The 11547-nt window shown below is 35.1% G+C and overlaps 2 protein-coding genes across 2 annotated transcripts; one reads left to right on the top strand and one right to left on the bottom strand.

The window, feature by feature from the left end:
- The first annotated feature begins 709 nt into the window (after window positions 1-709).
- Window positions 710-7963, top strand: LOC128218084 (alpha-L-fucosidase-like). The gene is made up of 8 exons (XM_052925621.1): window positions 710-1054; window positions 1870-1976; window positions 2528-2658; window positions 3419-3552; window positions 3771-3868; window positions 4067-4199; window positions 4441-4611; window positions 5134-7963. The coding sequence occupies exons 1-8, from the start codon at window positions 711-713 to the stop codon at window positions 5477-5479; spliced, it is 1464 nt and encodes a 487-aa protein (XP_052781581.1). The 5' UTR covers window position 710; the 3' UTR covers window positions 5480-7963.
- Window positions 7964-9240: 1277 nt separating this feature from the next.
- Window positions 9241-10720, bottom strand: LOC128215870 (E3 ubiquitin-protein ligase MARCHF2-like). Its single transcript, XM_052922479.1, has 4 exons — window positions 10709-10720; window positions 10474-10579; window positions 9933-10102; window positions 9241-9636 (listed from the first exon to the last, which is right to left on the bottom strand). Exons 1-4 carry the CDS (start codon window positions 10718-10720, stop codon window positions 9241-9243), a joined length of 684 nt encoding a protein of 227 aa, XP_052778439.1.
- Window positions 10721-11547: the final 827 nt, after the last annotated feature.

Here is an 11547-nt window from a genome sequence, read left to right as displayed (position 1 = left end):
TTTCAAAATATAATTGCGATATTTCAGCTGGGTCTATGTTTGCATGTTGGCTAATGGCGTGTCAACGAAACTTAATTCAGTGCTCAACGAAAGCTACATGTAAATACATGGACATGATCGCCCATTAAGGACAAATGGCTTAATGGTAAGGCCAAACCAGTGAGCCAATCGTCTTAATGGTCGATCTTGGCTTGCCCAGGTGTTGATTCGTCTTAGAGTATTACTTGTGGTAAAAAAACAACATGCTAGTTGAAATTTATTCAGGGATTGAACATACACATATATAATAATTGCAATTGGGTTTGATTAATAACTTTTCAAACAAACCGAAAACATATAGTTATATGTTATAGTTATACTTCAAAAATTACAATGTTTAATACTTCATTAATGTCTTTAACAGAAAACGCAGGAAATCGCTTCTATACCACATTTTTCAGTGTGTGTGAACATTCCCCGAACCGCATAGACTGCCTCGGTTCAAATTCTGTTCTCGCAACGTTTCTGCCAGCCAAAAATATATCTAAATAAATTGTCCCAGTTTTGTAATTATTAATTACAACAAAATGACTGACATGCAGGTCTGAACTATGTATCGATAATACAGCCTTATACATGCATAGTTCTAGAAACCCGAGCCATTTTGTAACATAGACGTTTTGTCTGTTCCAGAGATCATGTGACACTCCATACTTGTCATGTGACTAAAGATGGCGGCTGTCATGATTACTTTCCTGTTTCAATTCTTATTCTTTGTTGATTGTTATGCGAAGTATGATCCAACATGGAAAAGTATAGACTCAAGACCAATACCTTCGTGGTATGATGAATCCAAACTCGGTATATTTGTCCACTGGGGCGTTTTTTCTGTACCGAGCTATTCCTCTGAATGGTTTTGGGAAAACTGGCAACATCAAAAACTCCCAGGTATTGAAGAATTTATGAGGGAGAATTACAAACCTGACTTCACCTATCAAGACTTTGCCAAAGACTTTTCGGCTGAGTTCTTTATTGCTGATCAATGGGCAGATATTTTCAACTCCTCAGGTGCAAGGTAAGGTGTAATGTCAGTGGCATGAATTTTTATTGAACCATGTACCTTTTCACTTGCAGTCACCATCATATTTGCATCATTATAAACCTGGATGTAATGACCCGTACATGTTCTGTTACAGCCCAATTCCATTTCATGCAACAATATTACTTCTGACACCATTAAAGTGAAAGAAAAGTGTATGTCTGAACAGGGGTTTTAACCTTGTACCTTTCGACCCAAAGTTGACATTGCAACTGCATTGCTAAAAAAGCTAGCTCAACAGCAAGGCTGTTGGAAATACAAGTTATATCTAACTCTATACTATTATTATTATTGGAAATTATCCTTTAAAAATAATTGAAGTCCAAATGTACCACTTCAATAAGAATAATTTATTATAATGCAAATTTGAAATCAACACTTATAATAAATAATTATAACTTGGTAAAGTAATGAATGCTGTCATGCCTATTTCTGTATTGCTATTTATAAAATCTTATTCTAGAGCTTAAATAATGATGAGCACATTGAGAACTTCGATGGTAAATAGCAAATTTAAAATGAAATTGTTTCATGTTGTCACTGATAAAAAAAACTAACTAAACACAATGACCTCAATGACACATGCAAAAATTTAATTTAATGGCCTATCATGAAAAAGAGATGTGGAAGCCTGTTTCATTACTGAAACTGCTTTAAGATATGTGTGTAAAAATGAATATTTTTTGCACTTTAAATTATTGATAATGTTTGAACTTGGGATGGCAGTATTTATTAACATGTTATTAGCACACAAGTACAATGTTATTAAATAAGATATTTTTGCACTACAGATACTTGGTGTTTGTCAGTAAACATCATGAAGGGTATTCCAACTATGCTTCACGATACTCATTTGGGTGGAACTCTATGGATGTAGGACCAAAAAGGGACATTATTGGTAAAGCATAATTTCTTAGCATTTTGTTCCAACAATGATCATAGACCATTTTATCTGATCATATATGTATGCATTCATTTTATATGTTTATATTATTATGTGTAAACATCATGAACTTTATTATGTGGTCAATGATTTATTGAATGAAAATTAAATCATGCATCATAGCTTTATCTCACAATTATGATTTCTACAGCCATATACAACCTTGGCTTGTAGTAGTAAACATTAGAAAGTTGATTTACCACACATGTTTTTCAGAAAATGCAATAAAATTAAAAAAATAAGCAACCTTTTTTGTGTTTTCAGCAAAAAATAATCACAAAAGGTTTTCTTGTTATTAAAGCAAATAAACAAAGCAAATACAAGTTATGTTATTTTGTCTCTGAGATATGGTCTGGATATACAATGCTTCTGTCAATACTTGTTACACTATGTACTGGCATTCTTTTTGAGTGTGTTTACTTTCTTCAGTTACCTCAACACTGCTGTCTTGAGATTTGTCATCAACTAGGCTTGTTTTCATGCATTTACATGTAAACTCCTTACAGGTGAGCTGGCAGAGTCTATCAAGGAACGAACCAACATGCATTTTGGTCTGTATCACTCCCAGTATGAGTGGTTCAACCCTCTGTTCCTGAAAGATAAGGCCACCAATCTCACTACCGATGACTTTGTTAAGGTTTGTGCTTGTTTATAAATGTTGCCATTGTTTCTATCTAGTACAGTTTTACCTTAAATTCTGTTATTGCTGAACATTATTGACCTCTGGGTTAGTTCAACTTTCTTGAACACAGCATATTTTATGCCTCCACATTTTGACGCATTAATATTGCCATTGTCTTCAAAATGCAAAAATTATGAATGTCCTTCAATTATATACAAAGTGTTGTTGTAAATAGATATAGTTACAAAATGGGTTGAGTAGATGAATAGATATTGTTACAAAATGGGTTGAGTAGATATTGTTACAAGATGGGTTGAATATATAATGTTACAAAATGGGTTGAGTAGATATAGTTACAAAATGGGTTAAGTAGATATAGTTACAAAATGGGTTGAGTAGATAATGTTACAAGATGGGTTGAGTAGATATTGTTACAAAATGGGTTGAATAGATATTGTTACAAAATGGGTTGAATAGATATTGTTACAAAATGGGTTGAGTAGATATTGTTACAAAATGGGTTGAATAGATAATGTTACAAAATGGGTTGAGTAGATATAGTTACAAAATGGGTTGTCAGAGTAGATAATGATACAAAATGGGTTAAGTGGCAGTGAGAGTTTTTATTTTTATTCCTATTAAAAGTGAGTAATAAACTAACCTGTATTCATTGCTATTAAAGGTATTTGCATATATGTATAAATTGCCTTATGCATGATGCATTCTGAGTTTTAATCAACTTCATATGACATGGATCCCTTTTTCAATGTTTCAGTTCAAGACACTGCCAGAGTGGTACGAAATAACAAACCGTTATCTTCCAGAGATTTTATGGTCAGACGGGGACTGGGAAGGAACAGATGAATACTGGAAGGCAAAGGAGTTCATAGCCTGGCTCTACAATGACAGGTTATGTTTAATGAACTATAATGTGGTGGACATTTAAAAAAACTTAATGATAATTTCCTCCTAGTGATCATGAAAAAACAACAGAGAATGGATGGTTTTTGTTGTGGGTCACTCTTGATTGATCATCTATTACATGATTCAAATGTTTAGTTTATCAATAATTGTAGGACTACGAAATGCAAGATCTTTTGGTAATGATAATATCATTGTATTTTTAGTCCAGTGAAAGACACCATTGTTATCAACGACCGTTGGGGAAATGGAATAGGGTGTAAACATGGAGGCTTCTTCACATGTGGTGACCGATTCAACCCAGGTAACTGTGATGTTGTTAAATGAAGGCTATCTTAAATATCAAAAGTACAATGGTCAATAAATGTACACTTTTGTCAAGATATTATTTGATGGAAGATTTCTGTCCTTACGATTTTTTATAAATGAAAATATTTATTTTTCTTATAATATAGGGAAGATTAGAAAATACATATAAATAAAGAGGATGTCCTTAATGCAGGTCATCTAATAAACCACAAGTGGGAGAACGCAATGACGCTAGACAAGTACTCCTGGGGTTATCGTAGAAACGCCCGCCTGTCCGACTACCTGACCATGGACCAGCTGATTGAGACATTTGTAAAAACTGTTAGGTATGAGTTTGTATATATTTGTTGTATTATATTTGTACTGTGTACCTTCCACCATACAAAATAAGATATATTATTTTCAAGTTATCTTTAAACCTTAAGTTATTAATATATCGGTATGACTGTATTGTGTGTGTGAAAGGTATTGTATGGTATGTCCAGGTTAAAGCATTGTATCCAGCAATTAGATTACATTTATAAACTTTTTTATATTTTGTTTTTCATCCTTATGCAAACACTTCAGCTGTGGCGGAAACATGTTGCTGAATGTTGGCCCTCGTCATGATGGGATAATTGACCCGCTGATGCAGGACAAACTTGCCAAGCTTGGCCAGTGGTTATCAGTGAATGGGGAGGCCATATTCAGCACCCGACCTTGGACCTATCAGAATGATTCAATAAATGGAGATGTCTGGTAAAGACTGCCTTCAAAAAGTGATGTTTGGAGATTTTTTATTAGTTTGTATATTATTACATCGTCGTCAGTGTTGTGCGAAACATTTATGTTAACCTTGGTCATAACTCCCAAACAAACTTTCAAGATATTTAAATAGCATGGTATATATGTTGACAGAGACAATATGGACATGACTTTGTACGGCATGGTCAATAATTCTGCATTTAATAATTGTTATGTCCTTCGTTAGACTTGAAAAGAATGTTGGTATTTACTCCATGGCTGTCTTGTTTTTACACTGATACAAGGTGTTCTGTATTAGTAAGTTATATAAAGTAGTATTGAAGTTTGTAATCAAATATCTGTGGTACATGTTCACATGTTTTAAACGCCCGTCTAAATCTGAGTCATATAATAAAGCAATTACAGTATGTTGGTGATTATCCAAGTTCATGAACATGATCAATATGATACTAACTCAGGTTCAGTTAGCTGGTTGTTCACCTCAGCATCATGCATTAACTTTATAATATTTTTCAGGTACACAAACCGCATCACTGAAGACCAAAACATCGTATACGCCATCTCTTTGTCCTGGCCTAGAAACAACTCCCTCTACCTTCATTCCCCGTTCCCATCAAAACAGACAACAGTCGTCTCTCTCTTAGGATACCAGCATAAACTGAGCTGGGCACCAGCTGTTGGACAAGGCATGATTATCTCACTTCCCTCACTGGCTCCTAGTGAGCTCCCCTGTCAGTGGGCCTGGGTGTTTCAGCTTGAGGGACTGATACAGAAACAGAGGAAGGAGCCAATGAGGATGCCCAAGTTTAATGTGAATAAGCCTCCACATCCACATTACTGGCCAGATGTTTCCTACACTTAGAGAAAAACTACATGTATCCCCATTACTGGCTGGAGGTTTCCCACACTGAACACTATTTGATTTACATGGCTTTTTGTCTAAAATATTCATTCTTAAGAACATTTATTTTAATTATGTTAAACAAATTAAGATATTTTAGACATAAAAAAGCAAAGGCTACTTTATTTTATATCGAGTTTATAATTAATCAGTCTTTTACGTCAATTGTTATGTTGCCTTATTATTTTTATTTCTAATATTTTTGGTAAATTGACTAAGTTGTGATATATTAAACAGAATCACATTGTAACTTAAGTGAATATATTTTTATAGTGTTCCCACAATAGATCTCAACCATTCAATAACTGTATACTGTGTATACATTATATATATATATTATATTACATGTATGAACTAGCATTGTAGATACTTGTTTATTGTTGATTGTTTGTTTAATGTCATGCTTACACCAATTATAATCATTGCCATTGTGATCCATTTAAATGCTCATTCTCAATGCATATTTTTGCTCTGCTATTTTGTAATGTTCTTAATATTGAGTCTGTAAAACTCGAAGGCAAAAGACTTAACATTGTAGATGCTTTGTCAATTTGCTCTGCGCCATAGCTAGCTTCTTTTAAGGGCCTTGCAAGTGGCCTATAGTAATCATGCTGTCTGTTCACCACTCCATCCACATTTGTTTTATAACTTTCAAACCATTGGAGATAACAACTTCAAACTTGCAAAAATATTACCCTTTTTATGATGAGTACTCCAACTTCGATTTGTGAATAGATGGTAATCCATATTTACCTAATTGCCCTCCATGATATGATAAACTAAAAGGATTTGTCATTGGTAATGTAGGGACTTATGCACAACCCAACTGTTCTTTTTATCCCAAACTTCCTCTCAACACTTTCAAGTATGTTGCCTAAAATATTGAAGGAAGAAAATGAATGCTCAAAATTAATGAAGTTTACTGCAATTTGTATTTGTACCCATTGGTAGAACTGGGGTGGTATTCATAAAACATGTTAAGACATTTCACAACTTGGGTAATTTTCTTAGCATATGGTACTCTATAATATCTGAAATACTTCAGTTTCAATAATTTTATCAAAATTGCATACTTTTCTTAAGTTAAGAAATGACTTTTTTTAGCACTGGCCCAATATTACCTCCTTTCATTTTCATTATGTTTAAAAAACCTTTATTGATGTAACTTGCTTGGAACAGATGATAATGTAAACTTGTATATAGTGCATGAGCTTAAGATTCTTTGAACCATACTTTTGAACATACATCAAAACCCCTTATGTATTCATCATAATTATTTTATAAGTGTATTGAATGTAAGAACTTCTTATACTAATTGAAAATCTCAGATAAAATGAATATCATGGAAGAGTATGAGCAACATTTTACTGAATGGCCCATATTGCATAGTAACCCTGGTTGACTTTGAGAATGCCTCAAATTGCCTCCCTTGTCAAACACGCTGTCATTCATGGCCCTTATCACAACCTGGGATGGCTCTTGTTAGAAATTGACATGTTTTGCTTTATATTGTCCTACCAATTATTTGTGAGAAAAGTTTCTTTCTTTGAAGACAGTGAATATTACTTGTTAAGTTGTATAACTGTCACTTGAACAGATAACTGGTAAAAAACCCACACCATTATACTGTATAAAAAATAAAAGTATTTGTGAGAGTCCTTCAGTAGAACAAAGGTAAAGGTTACATTTATTTAGGATCTGTGGAGGTCCTTCAGTAGGACATAGGTCAAGGTTACATTAAGAATCATTTTAAGTAAACATTACTTGTATATTCATTCCAAATAGTTCCTTTTGTAGAGACATTACTTGTAAGCTTGACCATGATATGAAAAGATTTCCTATAATAATGTTTACCTTTAACATTAGGTATTCAGATCACTTAAATTCCTGATTTCTTGACCTGACTGTAAATGTTTACCAGTTAGAGTCAAAGGGGCTACTCAGTTAATTAGAATATGATTTATATGATTTAAACGAAAATTATTGATTGGTGGAAGAGACTTAAATCACATTTTGTTATTTCAATGTAATGTATTCATACTGTTCCTGTGTTCTCCGTCGATAATGGTTTCACACTCATTTTGGTAATCAGAATTGCATTTACTTCTTTTGTCTGTTACTCCACATATTATTTGCGTTTATGATTGTGCCTGTATTTTGTTTTGATATTTTTTGATTTGGTGTTTGAATCACATTTTGACTAAAACAAAACTATGATTTTATCATGACTGGTGTGTATAATGGTATGATATCAGTAATAGTTTTGATGTAATATTTGACCATTCAGTGTTAAATCAACTGTTAACATTGCTGGACAATATGTACATTTTCTGTGATATAAAGCATTCCACTTTGAATCTAGTTCCAGAAATCCATGATTTGTAACACTGTGTCGTGCAATCAAATGTACTTTTTATTATGAAAATAAATTTAGTAAAATATGAACGGCTTGCTTCATAAAGAGGATAATTTTTTGTTGTAGTGTAAGATGTTAATATATTTTACCGAGTGAGCACTTAAGAGTGGCATAGCAATCTTACGCTGAAACAAAAAAAATTATATTTTTATTTTATGTCTAAAAAGGATATAAAATAACAGTGAATTGTTGTTGTTGTTTTCAGAAAAGCGCGTCAAATTGTATGCGGTAAGGCGGTTTTTCTGAAATGACGTTGAATTTGTGTTCCAGCCCTATGCGCGCTTACGTTTTATTTGGAATATAGAGCGGGCTAAAACTCGAAACTTCAGAACAGAGAGAAAAATGAAAATGTTCTTTAACTTATTGAAAGCATTTACAAAAACTTTGTGATCTAACAGACTTAAAAAGTTTTGAAAAATCGACCCCTGCATGTTTCTACACAGAAAACGGACACGAGCAGGATTCATCTAGCTTTCAGTGTTCCACACAATCGAACTAAATGAAATAACAAGAGTAAAAACAAAGGTCACAGTCAACAATTTTATGAACACTTAGTCCTAAAAATAACACGAGACCTAAATTATACGACAGAAAATGGAAAAATATGAGCATTTTGCTTTATTATTTATTTAATGGAAGTTAACGTTTAAAGCAAAACTAGGACCATGGCACTTAAGCAGGTTAATGCCTTCATAAGTTTATAATTATATAGATGATCTAGATATTTTGATTTTTGAGGTCAACAGTTTTATGGAAACTTTGTCTGCATAATTACTTGATAATTATTTGACCTGGGTCCGTTGAATTTCATTGGTAGTTTACCGTTGACCAGTATACCTAAAAATGGCCGAGTAGGCCAAAGGTCAATGTAATCGGCCTTATGAAAACTTAGTCCTCGAAATAAAACAAGACCAGTTTAATTTTACGACAGATAATGGAAAAATATGAGCATTTTGCTTTATGAATTATTTGATGGAAGTTGAATAACGTTGAAAACTAAACCATGTGTTTTAAAGCTCGAATATAATTGAATTAATTCAGGTATAATTCCATGTTGCATAAACCAATTATGTTGAATAGCTTGAATATATCAATTAGACGGTGTTAATATTTCATGCAAAACGACAGCGGTCCGGTGTCTTTCCCTAAAAATCAACTATACCATTAACAACTTATTGTCTTACATTTGTTTTATTCCATTTTTTTCTATTCGACTTGAGATAATACATAAACATAGCTGGCTGCGGGATTAAATTGAGACTCGTTCTCATTCATTTCATCATGAACCATACTACGTTGGAAGAGCTCAGACAGCAGTGGATCCCGAATTTTGTGCCGTTGTCGACCTGCGTCGGGCCTCCTGTAAAAATCGGGCAGCGGTTCGGGCATAAATCCGCCGACGGTTCATGTAGAAGTACAACTCCAGTACCAGCCACACGACAATCAACCCAATGGTCAAGGTCACGCAAAAGAATAGGAAGGAGAGGCAGATGGAGAGCATCATGTGCGCCTTCCGCAATTCCATGTCAGTGCCCCAGGGGTCCGCGGCCGTCCGCCGGAACTCGTCCTCAGCGCCGACGGTCAGCACGCCAGTGACGATTGTCACGATGGCGAGGAAGAGGATGACGCCACCGACCGTCGTCCTCTTCCGACGGGAGAGCGGCTGGTACTGAGCCAGATCTGCCTGTACGGCTTCGATAGCCTGCAATTAATTTCTCTGTATTTTTGAAAGGGAAAACAGCATGCGTTTAAATAATGTTTTCTTCACCACCATCTTATTTTACTGTGTGTATGATGAGTGGCACAAGTAAATGTACAATTAAACAGTTCACCTCTTTCTTTGATCCTATTCTTGAAAAAGGTAAGCTATAAGTTGGGAGTTGGATTGTCATTTAATAAATTACTTAAATTTGGGTGGATACTTCCTTAACTGAAGTTATTTAACAGTAAAGTGCGCGCTCGCGTTTAAAAACAAATTATGACATCAGTAGCACCTACGTCTATCTGGTTATGGTCCAAGCCAGAGGCGGGCGGCAGAACCCCTGTGAAAGTGTGCGCGCATATCTCGCATTTGTTTGAACCCTTATACCGGACCCATTCAAGGAGGCAGCTCCGGTGAACGCGCGACAGCTGGCCCTTACATCCGCATCGCGTCGTCGACAAGTGCTCTGCATAGAAACAAAATTCATTCAACTATAGGATGTTCATGTATCCGTTACATATTGCGTTAAAGCATTTTGTGAATATAGAAGCAGAAATACTTGCCTTTTGTTCCCCGTTTGGTTACAATCTATTGGCGACGGAGCTTTTCCGACGTTCTGCCGGCCTCAGATTTTTCTTGAAGATGGAGTTTTTAACAATAGGTAACTCGGTTAAATACACGCATGGTAGGCACAACAATGGGTTGAAAGGGATTCATTTATTATACTCAGAGCGTTTTCTGCTTTCTTAACTTTATTATTAATGTATCGTATTATCTTTTAATTACATACATGCCAATTTCTGACAACATTTAGCCTTATAATAGTTTCATTACAACCTTCGGTATCACTGTTGTCCTGGCAAATCCTGCAGAAAGAGGAACTGTCGCTGGCTACACAGCCTTGTGATTCTGTGATAAGGCGCTCTTCGTCTCGGCATTCCGTCTGAAAAGAAAAGCCAAAACAACCTGACTGTCCATTAAGATTCCCGATAAACAAATGAGCTTGCCATTTCGTCGAGCCATAGGCAACCATATGTAATGTTGATACCTGGCCATAACTACCATAACATACATTAACTACCATAATTATGTGGAAGGGTATTGATTCCTTATGACTTATATTCCAAACAAATAACTTTAAGTACTATAGATAAGTTATAATTGCAGTTTGTGCTTTTGTTTTTAATTCAACTAAAATGGTACGTTGAATTGTATATTTTGCATTTTTTATGGCTAAAAGGCTTGTTTGTTATGGGGTTTTCAGCATACTTCTTTTCATATTCTTTCCTTACCCATCAGCCACATTCAAATGTTATCAAACTATTATGGAGTCTAAAATCACATAACTGTACATTGGATACCGTTACTTCTCCCAGAGGCGTGGATATTGTCACTTTTGACGTCTATTTGTGAAAACAACTTTTCAATTTGTATTTCAAATACTTCAGGTGAAAGTCTCTGAATTTGTACGGCGTTGTTAATTGCATTCCGCATATAGCTCACGCGTATACGTACGCATATGCTAGCTATGTTAGAACGAAGGACATGCTCATTCCGCATACACCACGGGACAACGTTAGCTATGTTACAACAAAGGATATGCTCACTCCGCATACACCACGGGAAAACATAGCTATGTTAGAACAAAGGACATGCTCATTCCGCATACATCACGGGACAACGTTAGCTATGTTACAACAAAGGACATGCTCACTCCGCATACATCACGGGACATCGTTAGCTATGTTAGAACAAAGGCCGTGCTCATTCCGCATACATCACGGGACAACGTTAGCTATGTTACAACAAAGGACATGCTCATTCTGCAAACAGCACGGGACATCGTCAGCTATGTTAGAACAAAGGACATGCTCATTCCGCATACATCACGGGACATCGTCAGCTATGTTA

Source organism: Mya arenaria, chromosome 14, assembly GCF_026914265.1.
Source record: "Mya arenaria isolate MELC-2E11 chromosome 14, ASM2691426v1".
Classification (NCBI taxonomy): domain Eukaryota; kingdom Metazoa; phylum Mollusca; class Bivalvia; order Myida; family Myidae; genus Mya; species Mya arenaria.
Note: the sequence above shows the minus strand (reverse complement) of the source record. Positions and strands in the feature narration are given on the sequence as shown.